Here is a 23,728-nt window from a genome sequence, read left to right on the forward strand (position 1 = left end):
CTGAGCACAGGCATGACGTTACTTAAGGTTCCCTCCAGCAAGCCCCGCTCCCCTTCAGAACGCAGTGGTAGCAAAACGGCAGAACCCCCTCAGCTGGCTCGCTCCCTCCATGCTCTTTGTGACAGCAAACACGGGAAGCAGAGGGAACAGTTCACCTAAGAGCATAAAAGATCTGATGCTGACACCACCTCCTCACCCACTCCGGCCAGCCTTTGTGAGGACCCTGGGCAGAGCACTGTGCTCCTCCAGCGGTGGGGATGAGAGGGGGGGTCCGTCCTTCCCCTGGCCCCACGCTCTGTAGGCCTGCACGCAGCAGCGGGCAGCAGCTGGATGATGTGAGGCCAGTTCAGGGGAGACCATTCTCTACAGAAGACGCACAGTGTAAATCCTTCCAGATCAAAGCGCCCCGGGATCCTTGGGGTCACACGGCAAGCTCGCTGCCATCTCAGATGGCCTATTTTTGTTCAAACTGTTCCCAGTCTGCCTGATGCTCCATTCTGGTTGGCTCGGGACTCATCTGTGTGCAGGCCGATTGCTTCTTCTGGGCTCGCAGTATCAGCTTGTCTACATAAAGAAATGAACGTGCACTAAGCAGTGGGGATGCAGTACTGCTCAGCGTATGCACTGACAGGTGCTTTCAAAGCGGCAGAATACCTCTTTAGGTATTCATATATATACCTCAAAGGGTCCTCAAGGGATGCTGGCCTGTAGTAGCTACTACAGGGTAAGTTAGTCTTCTAGCCGACCGAACACTACCTTCTCTTGTGTGTAAGTCTTACATATTTTTGTTGGAGGGCTAATTCAGTTCTTGTTTTAAAAACAGTTTCAAACATTGCAATTCATTTTTACTGTGATATTTTTGCCTATGCCTTTTATACAAGAATCAAATAAATATTATTGCAAGCATTTTTTCTAACAAGTCAGAATAACTACGGCTATGTGGAATTATTTATGAAAATACAGTTAGATACATATAGCTATGCTGCCAGTATCATTTGCTTTCTCGTCATTGTATCTGCAGCATCCAACAAACAATTATGAAATTTCCATTATACCAAATGGTATATAAATCCTGAAGTCAGCTCTGTGAACATCTGTAACTGTTTTATTTGGACATAACTTTTTTATTCAAATGTATTCATTTAACAATACACTGTAGCTTAAAAGGCCATTATAATAATAAAATCTCTCTAGTAACTCTTTAAATATTTTCAAAGTCACTAAGTAAAGCTAAGAAACCTGCCAAAGTTGTAAATTTTTTATATACATCTCACAAGCTGTTATCTGACTTCTAATAACATACTGGGCTAATAAAAACTCGGGTGTTTTACCTATCAATTCAAACTGTTTGTCTCATGCACTGGCTCACCACTTTCCCCATGGGCTATATTATTTTAATCAACAAACACACATGCACACATATATACGCTATATAAATATACGGAACTTAAAAGTTTCATCTCCAAAAGGTTGTAAATGAAAGTATTATACGTACATAATATTGTGTGTATCCTGCATATATTCTCTAAACATATTAGAAAAATTTAACATGAAAGCTGAGAAAACACAGTATTATATACAAGATTCAACGAGGATATAAGTGAGGACTTTAAAACATGTTTAGTTTAAAAAATAAATCTCTTCTGAAGAGTATAATTTGCACAGGAAACATCCACAAAAAGGCTGCTTTTCTAGAAAACTGTCTGTAGTAGCCCAGTAGTACAGCAGTTAGACGTTCAGAATACACTGCCTTTGGCACAGAAGTCTCTCCTCCTACCAGAACATTTTCTCCAGTAGCTTGTGACCATGGCTGAAGCAGTGTGGAAAGTACTTCTACTGCTGAAGTGCCTCTTTTGTAAAAGTCATCCCCTCCTTCTCTTCCAAAACTATTTTGACTTGGTGAAGACTTATTTGTTACCACCTTACTGTTAACAGCCTGACTTAAACCCATGGCAGCATTACATACCGCTACATTCAAACTCATATGACCTTCATCATCTTCATTATACCTAAGGGAATAAAATTGAAAATACACTTCACAAACATAGCAAATTGCAGCAGAATAACATTACCGAGGATCATTCCACAACATGCATGGGGGGAATACTCAAGTAGATTTAATGCTAGACTATATTAAAACCACTTTACCTCAACATACCACAAACTGAGATTAACTCACTCATCTTTTCTTGACATCTCTGCTGTCACAGAGGTGACAAAAGAAGAATAACATCTAAGTAAACTGCCAAAACTGAGAATGTCAGCAAGTAAAAGATGAATTAGATTGCTATATATTAGGTGGCACTCAAACAAAAAAACACTCCATGTGAAGGAACACATGCAAGAGGGTTCCAATAAGTAGTTTTTATCAAATATACATCACGTAACAAAAAGTAAGAGATACCTATTCATAATTAGATTTTATTTGCTGGATTTTCTTGCGTTAAAACGGAGAATATGGCTTGTTTATACTACAGAAGCTGCTGATACATTTAGGTTCTCTCTTTAGTGGATGCAACTTGCACAGGGTCAAAAAAATCTCTTTCAACAATGTAGGTTACAAGCTTTTCAAAGTGGAAAAGCTATAAAAGCAAAAAGATCCTTTTATTTTTTTGGTTTAACCATATTTACAATAGGTTTTCCATCATGATAGTGAAATCTAAGTAGTAAATTGTTTCATGCTTGGAATGTTTAAAACAGAATCAAACTTAAGATAGCATTTAATTAAATATCTGGATCTCTTAAAATGTTTAAAAAAACCCATTACTTTACAATCTGAACAAGAATTAACTAGTAACATACCTGAAACTAGAATGACTGCTGAGTTTATGAGCTTTTTGAAGATGTAGGGTCAATGTATAACTCCAGGAGAAACATTTCTGACAGACGTGGCATTTATATGTTGGAATGCCATTACTCTTGGAAAGAAAGACCATTAGAGTCATTGAAGGCTTGCACGTGTATATATAACAAAAATTAATCCTTTGTTGAAAAATGGAAAGCCACACTAGCTGAAAACCTTTTTGCAGTGAACTTCCTAAAACATTTAAAATTTGTGAGTTTTAGAACTTGTTCGATTAAGGAACCCCAGTGAACATGGAAATTCTCTGCATTGGCCATCAATACTGCAGATATCTCTAATTAGCAGTGTGACACATAGCTTCCACTAAAATATATTAATTTTAAAACACAGCAGTGATCATAACTTGAAGTGGAAGAAACAGGTAACAAGTATGCATAAACTATAGCCACCAAAACTGTATTTTAATGTTGTGGTCAGACTCACCTGATTAAAAGTGATGTAAGCTTTACAGACTTTATAGTTTCTCTATTTTCAGGTAACATATTAGTTCTAAGGATGAAGTACCAACATGAGGAGAAATGTGACATTGGATTTTAATCCCTGAAATACTTTGCTGTTGAGATTAGGATTGGCACATTGTGTTTTTTTTCTAAAAAAAAGGGGGGTGGGTTGGGTTTGGCCAGAGTTCAAGACTGTGAGAATGCCACTGCATGCACCTAAAGTAAGCACTCAGAATCTATAGGTAAGGGTGAATCAGGTATTTGCATAATACTTGCAAGAGTCCTAGAAATGTGTGAAAATAAATACTTGATTTGATCGAAAACAAAAATTTAATTAATTCACAAGAAACTAAATGAACATATATTTTATAGCAATGTATTTTATTCTGCTATTTAATGTACTCACCACATGCTTTCTCTTGTAATGCTGTCTCAAAGTTCGTAAAGTCCATGAAATAAAACCACATCCTTCAACATCACAGCTGTAGGCATCTGAACCATTGTGTGTTTCAACATGTTTATGCAGATCGTACGCATTCTTAAAACTGAAAACAAGGTAAAACAAATAGCAGATATAATAGTACACAGGAGTAGTCTTGTGGTTAATGTTTAGGACTGGGAGGTAGTAATTTTTGGCTCTGACAATGGCAAGTGAAAGTGGAATATATATAAACTGCTTTTCTACCTCAGTTTTTCCACCTGTGAAAAGGAATACTACAGACATCTCTTTGATGTGCTTTGGATTTCATTTTCCATTCCCTCTTTCTTCCCACACATCCACACCATGCCCAAATTTAGGTAATTTTTCCACAACCAAGTTGCAAGGCATCGCCATCTCTTTCTGTTCGGGTAAAGAAAATTCTTGTCCATTATCAATCAGTCACTTCATCCCCTCTGGTCTAGAAAGTCAGATTATTTCCTTCTGTCTGCCCATCCTTCTGATGCTACAGACGTCTGTATGTACGTCTGTAGCATACAAAGGCTACACTGCTCATCTCTGGCAAAATTCAACATAATTTGCCAATGCTTATATATTCAACTTGGTCTATCGCATCACAATGCCAGTTTTGTGGGTTTTTTTAAACTGTGTGGCATCACTTAGTGAAAGGAGAAATCACCACAGCAAAAGTGCAAGACAGCAGAAGATACAGTAAGCCTGTGGCAGAAAAATCACTCAAAGGAGAAGACTGCGACCCTCCCAACAAACAGCCAGCAATCATTTAGGACAGCAAAATCCACAGTTTAAGGTACTGCTGCTACACCTCTCAACTTGTCGTGATGACCATTCTGTAGTACACATAGTCATGCCAAGAAAATTCACCTTTCAGCACATCAGTCCTACTTGCACCAGAAGTTCATGAACTACAATGTTTCAGCAGCTGAAGGCAGATGAATCTACTAGATTTCTTCGTGGAATAGCTGATGATTTTAGTGGTAAAGATTTTCCTTCTTTACTACCTCTTACTGAGAACACCAACTTGGTTCTACGGTTCTGCTCATGTAGGTATCAGCCTCAGGTTTTCTTACCTGCTGTCACAGAGGTGACAATGGAAAGGATGTTCATTACAGTGCCAGAACCCGATGTGGGCTTTCAGTGAGGAGACACTTGTGCATACCGTATCACAAAAGGCACGTGTAACATGAGTAACTAGAAAAGAGAGTGGAAAGATACTTTCAATTCTGTATCACAGCTTCACCAGGACATTCTCTGCTATGACATATGACCAAAAAAAATATTATTAAAATATCATATTAAAGTTAACAGATCATAATACATTTGGGAAGAAAATACACAGAGAAAAAGTGAGATAAAAATTGGAATGTAGATGCAATAAAAAGGGTAGTGAAATCATGGTCAATCTTACAATGTTTCAAGTTACTCTCAAAAAACAGATGGTAAGGGAAATCGATGTAGGGGATTATGTTTCACCCTCCAGGCTCCAACCAAAAGGATGATTATCATTTTGCCTTTGGCACTTTGGGAAGTTTTCTGGAAGGTGGATGTTGTCTGCAGACCTTCTGACAGACAAGCACTGGCAAATCGACTGCCAGCGTTTAAGGTATTACCACTCATAAAAAAGTGGTAGAAAGAATATGTGTCTGCCCTCCGCCTCCCGGTTTCACATTCAGATAGATCTGCTTAAGCCTTAAGGCATAACAACGCCAGGCGCTTGCTAAGCGGCCAGGCTACGAACTGCAGTTTGCTCTGGTGACTCTGGAACTGGGGAAAACCTCTGGCAGACGGGCAGGCAGGACTGGGACACCTTAAGCTGAACCAAATGCTTGCTTTGCTGCATGTGAATCAGCAACCTGATGAATGCAGTAGGAAAGAGTCTCAATAAAGAATTTTTGGATTTAGACAAAATCTGTTATACTTAGGACTTTGAAACAATGCATTATCTTATGGTCAGCCCAGTGCTTTATCAGTGTCCAAAAAACCCATGCAGTTGAAGTGCCCATGTATCCTCAAAAAAGGAAGTAAATACAATGCACTGTAACTATTCTGGAATCAATCCCTGCATATGCACTTTTCCTCATAGCTTGTGTTAACCAGCAAAATTACTTGGGTTTTTTTTGTTTTCTTTTGTTTTTGTGTTTTTTTGTTTTGTTTTCCTCTCCCTAAAATAAATAACCTCATGTGGAAAACTAGTCTAGAATAACTTAATCTCCAAAACTGCATCAGTCAAGTTCAGCAGTCTCTTGAAATGGGAGTATCCAACAGTTTACTTAGTTGTCTCCCATGTCCATGTAGGGAGTGATTTCAGACTATCTACAGCATTTGCATTCACATCACAGCTTATTTCAGAAGAATTTCTTATAGGTAGCCAAGCTCTTTAAAAGAAAACGTCATTATTTATCTACACCAGCAAGCTATTATGAAATACACTGGGTTAAGAATCTGAGACTGTCACGTCTGCACCGGCAGTCTGCACAAACATGCAGACATGTATGCTGCCAGAGTTTTTAAAGAAAGCTGAATCGTGAACTGGGGAAGTAACTGGCTTTAGTATCTGAAGGCATTTAGGTTGTGCCTGAACAGCTGGACCAAGGAATGCCTCCCAACTCCCTCAGCCAAGTTTACATTGTAGCTTTGTACATGATTTGCTGAGGCTTATTGGGACATGACACAGGTTCATGTTATCCTTGTTGCTAACTCCAGCCACCTTGTGATTTTCCCTGGCTATGTAAGCAGAACACCGCCTCAATTATCAGAGGACAAGGACAGCTGGGTGCACTGTACAATTCACAAAGGTTTAAGTGCAGCCAGAGTGACCAGAAACAAATAGTTCAGTTAGCCATGTGCTTTATTTAATATATCAAACCTATTTTTATGTGTTATGCTTTAATATAAAAAAACGCAACAGCATATTTAAACTGTTTCATTAGCTAATAAAAACAGTATCTTAATTTGCATTTATTTGCAATTTCTGTCCAAAATCACCTTGAGACAAAGGAATAAAACTAATCTAGCAAACAAACCAAAAATGATTCTCTATTTTCTAACATAAAATAAATAAATAAAAAGATATTTTAGTCAGATGCATGCTGACTATAAAACCATTTAAATACAAACATGGTCAGTCCTGGTAGCTTACAGTAAGTACCAAAGGAAATGCACAGTTGTTAAGCATCAAAGCACTGACTTGCAGACAATGAAAAATCATGTTTCCTTAAGAATGCAACTAGAAAGTAGAATCTACCCTGACTGAGCAAGACTGCACAAAGCTACTTGCATGTTTATACAACCTAAATGACTGGTACCCAGGCCTGGCTACATGGTTCAAATATTCCTATTCCCAAAGCAAAGACCCACCCGCCTCTTGGCTTCTGCATTTCCTGTATATCCAACAGCAATATCACACGTTTCCTTGTGCTTAGATGCTGTAGGATTCTTTCCCAGCAAGTCATAGCTGTTGTAGTATGACTTGTGGGAATGGTTTGGGGACCTCAGGGAGATTGTGGTTAGGTCAACGAAGGACTACACTATTTGAGTGAGGCTGATTATGCATTGGAAGGTGAGCAGAGTTGCAACTCAAGCTAAAACACAGCTTTGGCTTTAACCATGCCCCTAGTCATGCAAGCAAGTAAACAGAGGTGCAAGTGAAGAATAAGCTTCTGCAAGAGAGCTACTGCAAAACAGAGAATGCCTTACACTTTTTGATCAGAAGGCATGAAGAAAGGAATTTCCATGCTTCAGAGGGACTGGCAATGAAATTCTTACTTTTCAGCATTTGTAACACAGTCGTCCTCATTTTGCACATTATTTTACTTGATCTAATTATAGCTATAACTCTGTAGTTTATCTGTACAAGGTGACCTTCAGAAAAGTATATTCTATTTCAAAAAGCTCTGACTTTCTATGTCTCCTCACGTGATCTCATAGCAGCCTTTCACTGGCAAAATGTTTCTGACAGTTCTGGCAAATAAACGTTCATTCTGAATTTAAATAGAAACCATTTATTGACAATACAAATAACTTAGGAAGCATTTATTAATTAATAACCTATAGCTGCCAGTTTAATTAATAAACTAACACAGCACTGAGACAGTTTCAGTATTCTTTTTCATTACTAATACTCTCCAGAAGAAAATTCAGTTTAGGCTTAATAAAAAAGATTGTTTATCAGTAAGTTAATTTTATCCCAAACAGAGTAACAATCTGTTCAAAACACTAACAGTCTGAAATCTGAGCTCTTTGTCAATTACTTAGAATGTACCTACCTTCCATCACCAAAACATCCACAATTCCTAAATATATTCCAAGCACTTAAAAACAAAAAAAACCAACCACCACTCCCTTCTTCTTTACCATGCAGGAAAGCATGACAACTAATACACAGTTAGTCAAGGTGGGAAGTGTTCTGGTGAAGAAAATACTGGAAAGCTGGAGAGAAAAAAATTGTCTTTTGACCTGAAAGTAGTTAAATACTCATTGGGATTACTTGCAGATTTTGTAATCCAAGCCTGGCTCTTGTGGAAGTTTTCTCTTCAATAATCAAGTCTTTCCCATTCATGGGCAGTTTCCCAGTGTCAGTGGAATGTCATGCTGTGCCACGGGCACCAAGGGAAGAGAGGCAGTGCGATGCCACAGCTGCCAAGTGAATAGCTTTTCTGCTGAAACAGGGATCTAAGGGTGTTCTGTTGCTCACTTTCATTACCCTAATTTGTCAGACATGCAAAGTCAAAAGAACTTCTATGCTTTATGAAAACAACTGCCTTCCTGGAGTAAACTCTGCTTTCATGCAATTTACTTATATGAAAAATAGAAATATTTATTAAATTACATGTGTACATTATCACAAAGCACCTTAAATTAAGATCTCTTAAAAATATAAACAGAAATGAGAGCATATCCACTTACTATTTTCTGAAACTTGTCTCTTTACATGATCAAAAAACTTAGCATTACTGGAGAACATTCCTCCACAAGTAGTACATGCTACAACTCTTTCTGGCGTGTGGGTTCTTAAATGATTCCACAGTTTATACTTTCCTTTAAATACACCTAACAATCTAAACCAAACAAACAGGAAAAAAGCTGCAGATGAGTACTGTGCTCTTTCTTATGTAGAAACTGTTACATTTTTAGAAACACAAAGATTCTTCTAGGAAAAAAAAATAATCAGACTGATACTATTACAAACATTATGTGACATTTAACGCCTCAAATATTCAAGCCAAAGCCAGATTATTTGTCAGTAATCAGAATTCTTCAAGCCCTGTTGGCCATGTGTGTGTTTCAAAAATTTGTTTTGAATCAGCAGTCTGCTGCTATACTTTCACCCTCACGTATCAAAGTTTTTGACTCCGCATGCATGCTCACACACTAGAACAGTGATAACATGCATTACTATTCCTGTTGCCCACCCCCTGTCACGTAACTATAGCAATCTTCATGGTGTCTGGAGAACCAGGAGAACAAGACGGGGCAGTAAATACATGTCAACGTTACATCTCCAAGAACTCTACTTACTGCTGTCTTTTATTTTTTTATCTTCAAATTTTCTATCTTTACATACACATTCACATAGTGGTTAACCACAAGCAATCAGCTATCCACCAATCTTTGCATATGAATAACTATGTCCTCAGATATCTTGAGCTCAGGAACAGACTGGTACTGTGGACACAGTGCAAGTTTTAACAGTACAAGTAGAAAGCTCTGGCTATTCACATGTGACAAAAAAGGGGAAAATCCGTAGCAGGTTAATGTACTGGTGTAAATGGAGCTAAAGTACTATTTCAGGAAAAAACTTCAGACAGGTGTGAAGGAATAGCCTACCCTCTCACACAAGGAGAAGCAGCCACGGGCCTCTCTCACCTACCTAACAAAGATAACAGCTATGTGGAAAGCCATCTTTCTAAAAAGGTGAAATAACAGCCTGGACTCAATCAAAGACTTTTAAGAATCAAGAGGACTACATTCAAATGCAAAAGCAAGAGGTAGAGAAAGATAAAATATTCTTTTGTGGATGGTGCATGATAAGAGTAATCACGTGAGTCAAACTCAATGACAGGTTGGGTACTTTTAGGTCTCAGAAATTAATACACGAAATTCACTTAACAAAAAGGATTTGCCTAGTTCATTTAACCAAGTAGATGCATCATGAGTTCTATTTCTCCTATTCATCAAGACATTCTCTCAAGTAGAACAAGAATGCAATAGCTTTGATAATAGCCCACATCCACCCCAATGGGTAGAATACAGGCAGCTTCCTGGAAAGGAGTTCTGAGCTCCAGAATAACAGTTAGTAAAGGGACAGAACTCCAGACTCTTTATTAAAAGACACAGGAAATCCTAAAACCTTACCTTGCCTACAAGGAGGCAACAGGATCATCAGTGTCTCTTTCACCTCTAGTGTGTACAGAATACTTCTGATTAGGAGGGGCCATAGAAAAAGGACAAGCTTCCATGTCTAGAAGCTGGAGAACTGATTATTATTCTAGTGCAACATGAAGATTTCTGTGTCTGTCTGACCCCAAATTCAAAATGTGATATATGGGACATCAGCTTGCATCTCTCCCTTATATCCCTCTTTTGTGAACTCTGCCAGGGCTCCAAGTACACCAACAGCCTCTGGGTGTCCTGACCAGCCTATAGCCGTATTTCTCTGTAATCCTCCTCTGCAGGCAATTCCACCCCACACATCTGTAAGTTTAGTTGCCTGTGTTTGAGGTATGCTCCAATATGGTGACACTGTTCAAGCTTCAATCACACTTCTGTGAAAACAGCTAAGTTGCGAGAAAGAGCAGTGAGCAGCCTCATCCGGGACCTCCACTCACACACTCTGCACTGTCTGTCTGGCAGCTGGGGTTACCCCTGCCTTGTGCCGCACTGACCCTGTCTCTGACTTGCTACCTGGAAGTCCTGGCTTGAGGCCAGACCTGTCTTGTCACAGGGGACTTGGCTGGTGATCGTTGGGCTATGGCTGACCCCGGCTAGCACCACCTGACCTGCCCTGCTCTTGTTCAGGTTCTGCGAGACTGCACCCTGTCAGTCAGGTACCTGCCGGCCTGCCTGTCACCTTTAACTCCCAGTTTGCCTAACCTTGCAGAGCAGCCCACTCTTGCTGTAGCCTCACAAATTCAAACCAACTTAGACCACCAGCTAGCATACTGAGGGTTCCTGGAAAAAACTGATCACCTTCTGCCTGTTGTCCCAGCTCCATGGAAACTGCTTCCTCACAGAGATGAGACCTTACTGGCCTGTCCTTGCTGGTTAAATTTGGGGGTGTGAATGAAAAGCTGTCTTTCACTGCCTGGACATTATGATTTTGCATGTCACTTTGAAACGTATACCACCACCCTCAGCATCAAGATCACAGACTGCAACAGACCCTGTAAAAACCTGGGACCTATTCTTTTGTTCCAGGGCAGGATCAATTACACCTTGGTCTGAAAAAGAGGTCTTCGCAGTTCCCTGGTGACACACAACCTCCATAATTTCAAGAGGCAACTGCTACGGTATTTTAAAATACGCTATTAAAATGGCTTTCCTAACTTATAACTTACACCTCTCTTGTTAAAACTGACACTCATTACTTCTCATCCTTTCCAGCACAGACATGGAGAACAAATAATTTCACTGTTCGTAACAGCAGGGCATTTCTTAAACATACTTGAAGACATATCATATTCCTTTTCTTCTGCATTTCCCTTTCTGCCATTCTGTTATTTCGGCTATACAATCAAAGAAGTCCCTTCACCTGTCCTAATGGGCTATATTTTCTAAAGCTATGACCACACTGATGTGCAATTTTTGTTCCTCCAAGGACTACAGATTCTACTCTGTCGGGTCACAGCAGTAGGTTGTTCCCCAGCCAAAAACCAGGGCATCTGTCAGCTAACTCAAGAGGGAAAAGAAACAAAAGAATGTTGCAGTGAATAGCTAACCCAAGAAGTAACTTTAACCCATAGATTTAAGAGACACACATCTGGGGGGTTCACCATTAGGATTCCAATCAAACCTGGACTTTGTTGACACATTTCACAAGAGAACCAAAATGACTGGTTTAAAGCAAGCACAGAATGATCTGTTCCAGGACCAGAGTCCCATAAATTGTCTCATCATTCTTCAGCAGAAAGTCTTTTCTTCTGGAGAGGTTCTGCTCATACACTTCATGGGTCTGAAGCTGAATGGCATGCACATCAAATGGCAGTCCATAGTTTAGCCCTTACTCAAACAATCAAGGCATCTGCTATGAAAGACTGTCAATGGAATGTGGCTTCTACAATAGAGCCAAGGGCACAACATCAGCTTTGAAGCCATAACAGTAATTTTAACACAAGAGGTAGAATGCATTAAAAATGCTCTTTCTCACACAGAGTTGAGAAAAACAAGGACAGCAACAGGTGTGCTTCCCTTGATTTGAAGGGAACATGTAAGGAAAAGCAGAGTAAGCTCTCCATGAAATATTATTGAAAGGGAGACAACCCTGATCCTGAGTGGTAGAATATAAGTGAAAAGTCTGTTTGAATGGTATATTAACTACCAAGCACAGCGAGAATTATGAGGAAACCCAATCTCGTTCAGTACTGGCAATTCTCAGCTTAGACTGATTAGGAGTTGGGAGCATTCAGCTCCAGGGATGATAAGAACTATCATGATGCCTAGGAAATAGAAATGTTTCTGCAATTATTTTAGATGAAAAAAAGACCTGAAGAGCTCTCACAAGCTCCTATGCAATATGTAGAATTAAGTGACTTTTATAAGAAATGCTGCAGTGAAATACTTTATGAAATATATTTTATATATATATATATATATGAACTACCTTTCCAGTGACAACAAACAGCTTTCTTCTGATCTGTAGCAGTTTTTTCCTCAGTAGCATAGGCGTGAATAGCAACATGTTGATAAAACCACACTGGGTTATTGAAGGTAGCCTGAAAACAAAAGAGAAACATGGGGAAGACAAGATAATTTTGGCAGAAAATCAACTGACAGGAACAGAGGATTAAGTGTTTTTAGAAAGCAATCAGACACCAGTAAATATTGTCGTAATGTTTAATTAGCTCACTCCAACACAGGGACAATTACATGAACTACAAAAATGTAGAACAGCACACAAACCAGGTCCTCAATTTTCAGCTACCATCTAGTAGTTGAAAAGTCTGTCTAGACTAATTGAGTGAATTCTACCCATTCTTTGGGGCAGGGATACATCTGTTAACGTATTTCTGTTGATTTATTTATTTGGTATATTTTTAACTTCTCCCTTCCTTTCACTTCTACCTGCTCCTACTCACGAGAAGGTTGTGAGGACAGTGCAGATAATTCCAACAGAAATGGGAAGGTTCTGCAATGATTAAACTGAATTAGGAGTTATGGACACCGTGTGCAACAAGTCAGTACTTACGTGGCAAGGGGGATTAAACCTGAATTAGCTTCTGCCTCACTCCACAAAAATCCACACCTGCAGAGTCAAAGTAGACTACATATTGGCTTTTCTTCAAGTAACACAGGGTGTCATTCAACCATGCACTGTCACCAGCTGCAGTTCAAAGTACTCCTTTCAGTTCCCAATAATTTAATCCCTTAACTTCTCTGCTGTGCTGGCACAATTTTGTAAGGCTACACATTGAATTGGGACAAGGAATTGATCAGGCTTTCAACCAAATAAAAACATCAGGGATAGGAAAGGAAAGTGAAACTCCTCAGGCTGATATTGCCACTGCTGGTCATATACAGTTGATTAAAATTTAAACAGTGTTGGGTTTGTTTTTTTTTTTTTTTAAAAAGAGAAATATATAAATGAAAAAATTATTAATTTAGTATTATCTGGTTTTAATCATCTTAATCTTAGCAGGGTAGATTAAACTGCTAGGCATTCTGTGTGCAGAACAGAACATTTACACAAGGAGTTAATGCAGGTAAACTGCTGCATTTTAAATTCATACTCCAATGTATTTCACAATAGCTCCCTCAGGGAGACAAGCCCTCATTTCTTCTGAAGGGCTTGAAACATGATCTGAGAAATCCAAGGTCTTGTATATATGAAAACATATAGGCATATTAAGGTGAACCAACTAAAAGTATTGAGCTAGCTAGACAGTGATCGAAAACATCTTTACTTCTTTATCAGGGTAACCATATGGGGGTTAAACCTGTTTTAATTTCTTGGCACCATCTCTAAGTGTTTTGTGGGAAGTTTCTTGAATATTTCTTTATATTTAAATAGGACAGGACAGAAGTTTTGGGGCTGTTGCCCAAGTCAGAAGCTTTACCTTTGAGGAAACAGAATCTGACACAGTAGGAGGCACCACAAGTGTTGGGGAAAGCTGTTATGTATGATTTGCAAAGAGAATTATATTCATAACTGTGGGAACATATTTGCAGGAGGGTGGGAAAGGTAAGCAGTTTTCCCTGCCCTCAAAGTTCTCCTCTTTTGCAGTGTGCCCTACCCCACCTCCTGGGTCTAGTCTAGCTTGCCTACTAAGTTGGGAAACATTCCTTTAATTAATTAAATTCACAACATAGTTTGAACTTGAAAAATCATGTATAAAACGATTTAGCAAAATGCTATGGACTAAAGGATTCCATCAGCCCAAACTGCCCACTTACATAAATGAAAAATGGAACATTAAATCAATTAACGGAAAGATTTTTCTTCTGGTTTTTTTAAGCATGTTTTTCAAGCAAAGATTGTGCTTACTGACAGATGTAGATGTAGCAAAATAAAATTCTGAGGGCTCTGAAGTTTTTATGAACCTCTCAATTTTTAAAGAAATAGACCAATCATGGCAGTATGCGAGTAAAGACTAATTGGTATCTATTAAAAAGCTTATAGTATAAAAAATAACTACCGTAAGAAATATGATTCCTATAAGCTATGAGACAAAATGGCAATAAGATTTGTTTGTAACAGAAGTTTGTAATCAAGCTATGCAAACAATACAGAAGTTATCATAAGTAATGCTCTTTATTATATGTTTAGGCTTACAGCTTTGGAAGAGGAGAATGGGTACCTCCATGTGTAATCCACTAGTAAATAAAAGCCTTTATTTACAGAGATAGAGTTTCTCACAGATTGACTTAACAACAGGATTACCTCTCTCTATATATAAACTTCACTCTCAGATTTTTGTCATTCCTTATTTCACGTAAAGAAAAAATAATGAAAAGAGGCATCAAAGCATTATGTGAGTATAGATATTATAAATGCATAAGCCAAAAGATCCAAATGGGTATTTGTAGACATCCTGCCCAGTAACAACATACAGATGAGGAGGAACTCACCTTTTATATAGGCTATGGCACAACCTGTCAGCTGAAATGTTAAGAGGAAACTTGAAATAGCTTTAGACCTAGTAAGGAGAAGGTTAGCAAAGCAAAGCATGGACTATAATCACCACCAGAAAACAAGTAATTTCACTCCCATCACTGCAGTATATTTACTCAAATATCACACTGATTCTAATTCAACAATGTGATGCGCATAAGGGATACAATACCTATGTAAAGCACCACCAGTCTGACGTTTCCTTGTATGGAAATATTTTCATCCTCATTATAGTGTTTGTTTATAACCCCAAAAAACATAGTTTATTTCATTGCTATCACAACTTTGATATGAAAAAGTCAGAGATAATAGAGGTATAGGATTTAAGGATGATAACCCATGAATCAATGAAAGGCCTAGAGAGACATAAGTAAAAAAATTATCAAAGGCCTTTGAAAAATGTTCAAGTTTTTGTTTTGATTTGCAGTTCAACATTACTGTACCTACATTAGATTTGCCCACATGAGGTTTGAAAAATGGTTAGGTTTACAGTTTTTCTGTTTTCCACAGCACAACTCATTTCTTCTTCGTCAATGTTGTATTTGGGTTTGGTTATATAACTTAAATAAAACAAAAAAACTTATACAACATGAAAAAAATTAATGTAGACCAGATAGACTATTTTCCTGCACTACTACTTGCTCTAAAAACTATCTTACTCAACAGTTACACAACAAGAGGTGGCAAGAAAATGTCATCTGCAAGGCAATACACTTGTGGATGCAAAGGTAATGCTCACTAGCCATAAATAACAGCTGAGGTTCTGAGGCCAACACTAACAGAGAAAATATTTCCCTATAATGTCATTATCAATATGAAGCTACTTTTGATCAGGGATGAACCCCTACAAGAAGCAGAAAAAAATGTATAAAAGCAGCACTATTTATATCAACACTGTCAAAAAAAGATAGCAACTGCTGATCATCTTGGTCTACTTGATAGAGAAATAGCAGTCAAAACAGAACGGATAAAGATTTTATTTAATATAGGACACCAAAAAGTGGTCGAGGCACACCATTTTTAGTTGGAACCAATCTTGGCCACATAAGAACATCAGACTTGTATGAACAGCCTGTTGCAAATGTCTGATTTCTGTCCCAGTGAAAAAAAGAAACAAAACCCCACACTTCCAGCTGACTGAGGAAACATCAGATATTCTGTTGCCTTTCTTCAGACAAACTAACAATAAACACTCTCAAACTCTCTGCAAATTACCAACTTCATAAATCTATCAATGAATTGGGTAAAATTTTGCACGTATGCTGTTAAAACACAAGGGAAGCTGCATCTTTCTCAAAATGGTCATTTTAAGTCACCACAAAAAGAAAGAAAATTTGAATCCAAGGTCACAGATGTTACGCAAATATGCTGCTTACATTTTCGTGAATGCTACCATAATTATCATGTATTACTTACAGAGATAGTGGGAAACATTGTTCAGAGGTAAGATTGAGCAAAAATTCCTAATACTGAGTCAAATCCAAAGAATGATAAGGTGAAGTTAGGAAAGGGAACAAAATAGCAATACCTCAATGTATTTCACTTACATCACAATTCTCCCAATGGCAAACAAACTCCTCTGAAGTCTTTGGTAACTGATGCCAGCTACGGCTGTTCTGCAAACATGCCGTCAAATTGTGGTGCAATGCCTGTAAATGAGAGCCTATGGATTTCAGTTTGGTGTGGTAACTGTGAAAACAGACGTATGTTATCAGCTCTCTGGGATTTTTCCCCCTAAATTCACAACTTCTCCACCAACACCTGTACCAATCTAAACACAAGAAAGAAGTAACATTTTACAGAATACTGCATGAAATCTGCAACCATGTGCCACAACAGTGAGAATGCCAATAGTACTTATATTTGTAATAACTTCACAATCTGTAAGTAACCTTAGCAGAGAAGCTAGTAATTGCTGTCTACTGATAATGTACTACATAAAATTTTCAAATCTCAGTGGCAAACAGATTTTCCACTGCCTCAAAATTGCAGCTATACTAGAGTGCTCTGTACTTTAAAACACAACTTTTTGCAGAAAGGCACTTCATAGATTCAATAGGAAAATTTTGTAAAAGTAAGTATTTTTTTAGATATATACCATAACACTCTTCAGCTTAGGTCACAGAAACATTGTTAATGTTGGTCCAATTCTACTTTTTTCACCTTTAATTAAAACTCACTCACCTTTAATTAAAATGCCTACACCTGTAATTACACTTGATTACAGTGTTAAGAATAAAGAGCAGGATACACAAGAGCCAAAATAGCTATATTAAAAAGTCTAGTATGTTATTGCTATTACATCCACAGAGGTTGCCTATAATTTTCTGCAAAATCAGATATTTTTTTTGTTTTCAAGTACATTTAATATTGTTAAAAAGATATAAAATATAATACCCATCATAAAATAACACCAGCATATGTATCCAAATAAGGTAAATACCACACAAACAATGAAAGCTTCCTTTTTTCTGTAAAGATTCATACAACTGCTACTTCACACTTCGAATTCTTAAGCAGCAGGCCAGTTCCCTGAAAGGGAAGAACTCTCAACATTCAAAACCAATTTGCTAAAATTTGTTTTAGACAATTGCACCTGCTAAGGCTCTAATCTTAGAAAAAAATCCTCAGCAGAAGTTCTCATTACACCACCTCTCTGGTCTCTTTCCACCTTAGTAATAGGTATCAATACAAACAAAAAAATCCAGGGCAATCAGATACGAAACAAAAAAAGTGGGTATAAGCTGGTACAAGTCTAAGGGCTTCATGCAGCTGGGTCTTAGAAAAGCTAATGTCCAGGTAAACTTAAGTCAGTATTATTTTCTAGGCTAGGAATAATCTTCCAAACTGGAATGTAATCTCTGTGACAGATGAGACAAATGACCTGCTGTTTCCAGGGGGTGCTGTAGGTGCTTTTCCAAGTGTTCCACAATATGATTACAAAATTCCTCTACGCATTTCCCTACAAAGCAGCATTCTTTCCATTCACATGGTAGTATCAATTCAGCATTCTTAAATTTGCTTCTGGGGCCCATTCTAAAATTTTTAGAAGTACAGAAAAGTTTTAGTTATCGTATTACGTTTCTGTAAATTTCTCTTGTAAAAGTAGCAGTTAAGATTATAGGCTCTAAACTTTTTTTTTGTAGGTGTGGTTGTTGTTCTTTTTTTTAATTACTAGATGTTATTTTAAAAATCTAAGGCCATGTTTTGCAAACATTTACACCTTGCCAGAGCCACGAGGTGTAACATTTTCATTACCACCATATAGCAAGAGTCCTATGATCACCATCCCAAACATCTGTGGTGGATGCCTTTATTGTAATTTAACTTCATGGCAGCAGCGTAAGAACTCCTTCCACATAGAAAGCCAAAGCAACCATGCCCATGGGTGCAATTCCACAGTCACTTTAACCTGACTTTAGTAGAGCTCCCACTGAACAGGCCTGGTTCCATCCACCCCTTCTTGTTCTTCTTGAGATCCAGCTCTGGAATTGGCACTGCCAGCCACTCAACTGATGAGAAAATGGATCCAACTGAAAGCCAGTTCTTGTGGGGAATGACAGACAGATGGTAAATCAGTTTTCTGCTCAAGTAGATGCATGTTGTATCAGCATAAAGGAAGCAACAGGAGCATAAACCATGGAGAAATGGTTCCATTGTTTTTCCATGACTCTGAACAGATGCAACAACAGCAAACTTCATGAAAAACTACTAGCCCGTTCTCAGTGGTTTGCCACCTCCCTACTCTTTCTTCCCTATGTTACTAGCTTCAAAGATCTGCCAGTTCAGCTGCTCACAGGACCACTCCCTAACCTGCATTATTCCCAGCAATCTGGATTAGTTTTAAGAGTTTAAATAGCCTCCAAGCAGATCAGCTGATGGATCTCAGTCAGCGGGAAACTTTGGGAGGATAGTAACAAGCAGCTGGGAGGAGGTTCTTCATTTTCTCATGAACACATACAGATCTGGAAAAGAAACTCTGTCCGATAGCCTAAAGCATCAGTATAAAAGTCTGACGGTGTCTTCCCTGATGCTATTACTGATTCTATTGATTAAAAAAGTCAGGCATTGACATAATACTGGGTTTAAAAAAAAAAAACAAAACATGCAAGTGGAAAACCACGCAAGAACCACTATACTAACTCAATAGTATTAAACTGACACTGTCAACTTAACTGGCAGTATCTTTGCACTTCAGCTATTAAAAATACCAATCTGGAAGCATTTCCCTACTGGAAAGGTAATTACTGGAAAGCTTCTGAAAGAAGTGATGGTCTTATATTGTGAGTGGGACTCTTCTCACATTGTAACAGTTTAATTTAAACTGCTACAACCAGCCCTGTTATTTCACCAACACTCCATCTTACTGACCTGCAGCAGGAAATGCTGGCACCTCTGGAGACAGACGGGAAGGTAAGACAGCTATCATTTATGCTACACATTAAATAATGCATTGTCAAGTATTTTAATAAAGTTACTCCAACACAGTATTAGTATGACAGGAACAAAATATTTCAAGTTCTAATTATTCTAATTGACCAATGCCAGTATTCACAATATCCTAACAAGCAGACTAAACTACAGGCAACAACGACTACAGGGAAAACTCTGGCGGCGACCCTGAAACCCTCCCGTCCGCAATTGCAAGGCCCCAGCCCCCTCTCCTCGTTAACCCCTACATCCCGCCTCAGCCGCCCCCTGCGCCCCCGCTGTCCCCCAGCACCCGCCTCAGCCCCTCAGCGGCGGGCGGGCGGGAAGGCAGGCCCGGCCCGCCCCGCCCGCGCACCTGTGCGCAGGCGCCGAGGCCGTTCCCAGCCGGAGCGCGCTGGGTGCCCCTTGCAGCGCGGGGGGACGGGACGCTGCTCCGAGCGGAGGCGGCCGGGCCAAGCCGGGCCTACGGCGCCTCTCAGCCTCGTCGCCCAGCGCTCCCCTCCCGCGGGTGGCGCCGTGGATTGCCCCGCGGTTTCACCCGAGGCCGGAGTCGGTGCGAGCGTGTGCGGCCCGGCGGCCGTTAACGGCCGTGATTGTTCCCCGCTCCGCGCTGTGCCGGGGCGGCCCCGGGGGGGTCATTGCCCCGTTGTCAAACTCGCCACCGGCTGGACGCGATCCGTTTTGGTCCGTTGTAGCACGGGTTAACGGGCCCCGCAGCTCGCGGAGCGCCCCGGTCTCAGAGGGCGGCGGTGGCGCGCGTGGCGCGGCCCACTGGGCCCCTCAGCGAGAGGCGCCGGCGGCAACTGCGGCACTGGGCCCCGGGGCCCCGGGTCTGGCGGCGGGGCTCGCACGTAGGAACGGGGGAGGAGGAGAAGGGAGACTGGCAGCGAGCTGCGAAGGCATTTAGGGCGGTTAAAAAATATCTTCCTTTGGCTGCTGTTGTAGCTACTGTTGTAGCTACCACCGAACAATCGCACCCACCACTGGCCACCCTCTAATTCTTCCATTTATAGTCCTGTCAGTTTCCTCACCCTTTTCAATATCCACACCAAACAGAGGCACCTTTAAAGGTAAAAGTGCATTAGCTGGCAACAGGTGCCATTGAGAGCTGGAAGTCTTAGTAGCCAAGTGTAGGACACCACACACATTCACTTACTGCTTCCAACTCTGGTAAAGTGACCTGTGCAACTAGAACTGGTGTTTCCTTGCAAGCATTAATCGATTACAGCAAATTCTTGCTCTACTTGAATTACTTCTTAAACCACTCTTCATTTTGATAAAATGCTTACTCTTTAATTTCTAGACATTTTTTAACATAGGTTGACTCAGAAATACTGGCTATACTGTGAGAAGACCAAGTAAATTAAGAAGGAAATTTGTATGCTATATAATTAGAATGACAGCTATCCCTTTACTAACTACAAATGCTCTCAGGGGTGACTGGACTACTTTAAAACAGCAGCAGTAAATAGAGCACTCTTTTCCAAGACCTTTCTACCAGGAACACCTCATACCTCTTTTCAACTCACTTCTTACTTAAATAACTACACAAGTATATCATGCCTGGAGGAAAACTAAGTGCATGTCAGGATTTGCATGTATTTCATGGGAAAAAAAGTAGTGGAAAAGGGAGGAGAGTGAATGAGAAGTAGGTGCATTTGCCTTCAGGACAAAGTTTCTCATTTTTTCCTTTGATTATGCAATCTAAGCTCTTCTCTTTTGCATCTTTAAAAACGGTGCTTTGTCACTGATTCCACTGTCTCTTCAGCAAAAATCTGTTTGCATCAGCATGGACTCGGCAGTGGAACAATAAAGCAACTATTCTTTACTTTTTAAGAGACACACAGCCCAAAAAGAACCTGGTTCATGCCCAAATACACCCAACCTATGTACCTGTATTTACTTGGAAAAGCAACCCTGAATTCCATACAATAACTAGGGCCCTTGGGCACAAGTGCCATCTGTATGTCAGTCAGACAAAAGGTATTTATTCCTTTGAAAGCTCAGACTATGATCGTAACACAGGCATGGGTGTGAAGGGAAGAAGATCTTACACATGCAGTTAATTTATATTTTTTTTTAACCTACCATCCAGTATAAGATTAAAAGCCATTCTTTTTCTCCTTCTGTGGCACAGCAAGGGATTAAGATTAGAACTTGCCCACCCTTTCCTTTAATGAGCTGATTTCATTTTTTTTGTTTTTATTGTAAAACACCCCTCTATTCCAGTGTCATCCCCTTGATGACACTCCTGTGCCTGACTTGTATGCAGGTGTCATGTAGGTCTATTCTGTGTGTGAGAAAGGACATTCACTCCTGAGAAAATGCTGCCCACAATCTTGCTTTAGCTCTTCCCAAAAGTGGTGAAATGTGGACCTGCTTCATTCTCTTATCACCTGAGCATCTTACCCCGGTTTCTGCATGTTGCTGCATATGACACAGAGCATGTGAATTCAAAGCTTTGAATTTAATTTACGGTAAACTGAACACACACTAATACTTTATCCTACACAAGTAATAGAATATAGACTCTGCTAGAAAAAAGCACCTGAACACAATAATAACTAATAATTAACAGCACTGCATCCACCTCAACTCACCATACAGTTTGTTAAAGGAGGCTAAGTGTGTGTTCTCCCACATAGTTTTTAGCTGTACTTCCAACGTATTTCATTGCCTCAGCTCTCAGGTCCCTCTTTCCCAAGTTTTGAATCTGTTTCTTGGCATTTGCTAAACATGAGAGATGCAAGTCTCAGAGACACGTTTACTGTGAGCTTTGTGAAGACGGCCAGCTGTGTTGGGCAGACTGAAATGAGCACGTGGCTTGAGGGGAAGGCTGGCAGAACTTAGCTGGTATCTGCTCACATTAACAACACCCAGCACATCAATCCTTGCATGAGTAATTCTGAAAAACAAGCCAGAGCATGTGCCGTCTCCTTCCCTGAGCTAGCATCACAGAAGAAACTCAGACTCATGTGGGTAGAAGGGTGGAAATCTGTAGAAAATGAGCATCATTAGTTTCTCCTAATTTTAACTCCTCATTCTGCCATTACTACACTTCTCTTTTTGTAGCCTTTTAAATTTTGCTACACTTACAGGACACCTAAAAAACTTTTTAGAAAATTTGTAAGCAGAAAAATACAGGAAAGCACTCAACTAACAGCAAAAAAGACATTAGAACTTAAAAGCTTGGCTTTAGATGAAATAAATACCCAAACTCAGTATTTTAATTGCTTTTGACATCAGCAGCTCTACAGCCACTGCACCTCATAACCAGCTTTTTAAAAGTGTTAGCAACTAACCAGGCACTGTAACTGGTCAAAACAGCTCATGGGTAAGGCAGAAAGGCATTAGCACTACAGACTGCTGAAATCCTGACTCAAGGGGTGAAACTGAAGTCTCCTGGAAAAATCCCGCCTTCCCTGCCACACTCTGCCCTTTTCAGCTCAGCCGTTGGGAATTTAAGTTTAGCAACAGTGAGCTTGGACTCTCCAGAAAAGCGATGCATGTCAGCCATCCATTAGCTGTACTGCAGGGGCTCGGTATGCTGGATCCCCACTCTGAACTGAACTGGCAGCAGTACATATGCAGAACAGCACTTCAGCACCCAGGAGGGAAAACAAATCCAGAACAGCTTTCTCAAAGCATTTTAGGGCAAGAAACGTGTTTTCTGACCATGGCTGCACTATATGGTGAAGTACCTGTGGCTTTTTACAGCACTCCAACATTTTTAATCAAGAAAATCTAAAGGCTTCTTTCCATATAGTACAAATATCATATAGCATCTGAGTGAAAATCACTCTGGAGTTAATTACAAACATGATAAAAATATTTTTTTTTCCTTTATCCTGTTGCCAAACATCACACTTTGGGTTTGCTATAGAGCAAAAGCCCTTATATGAAAACAAACCTTGGTAACTCATCTCACAGACACATGTCACTTGGGTGCAGTCTGTTTCCAACACTACTTCAAGCGAAGCTTTGCGGTGTGGATCAGCATCCTCCTCCTCCGATATGTTTCCTTCTGTCTTACACTAGATGAGGCCAACACACAACCACCATGGAAAGGCATGCCAAAAATTCAAATGCTTAAAGGTTTTCCAACAGGTATGCCTACATCAATAATAAATATAAGGCCAAAAGTAATTAGGAGTGACGTTATTATTACTTTACATAGCACCAAGCAAATCTCATTACTAAACAACAATTCA

At 39.7% G+C, this 23,728-nt stretch overlaps 1 protein-coding gene across 2 annotated transcripts; it reads right to left on the minus strand.

The window, feature by feature from the left end:
- Positions 1-489: 489 nt before the first annotated feature.
- Positions 490-17,913, minus strand: LOC308059421 (histone H4 transcription factor-like). 2 transcript variants are annotated; one of them, XM_080376757.1, is made up of 6 exons: positions 12,579-17,913; positions 4,831-4,951; positions 3,710-3,848; positions 2,803-2,918; positions 1,967-2,009; positions 490-564 (listed from the first exon to the last, which is right to left on the minus strand). In XM_080376757.1, the coding sequence occupies exons 1-6, from the start codon at positions 12,709-12,711 to the stop codon at positions 556-558; spliced, it is 561 nt and encodes a 186-aa protein (XP_080232883.1). In that variant the 5' UTR covers positions 12,712-17,913; the 3' UTR covers positions 490-555. The 2 variants fall into 2 exon arrangements, with proteins under 2 accessions (XP_080232883.1, XP_080232882.1); XM_080376756.1 differs by lacking the exon at positions 490-564 and having other exon boundaries at positions 1,609-2,009; positions 12,579-13,220; positions 16,634-16,710.
- Positions 17,914-23,728: the final 5,815 nt, after the last annotated feature.

Source organism: Falco punctatus (genome assembly GCF_963210335.1).
Source record: "Falco punctatus genome assembly, chromosome: 2".
In the NCBI taxonomy this organism is placed as follows: domain Eukaryota; kingdom Metazoa; phylum Chordata; class Aves; order Falconiformes; family Falconidae; genus Falco; species Falco punctatus.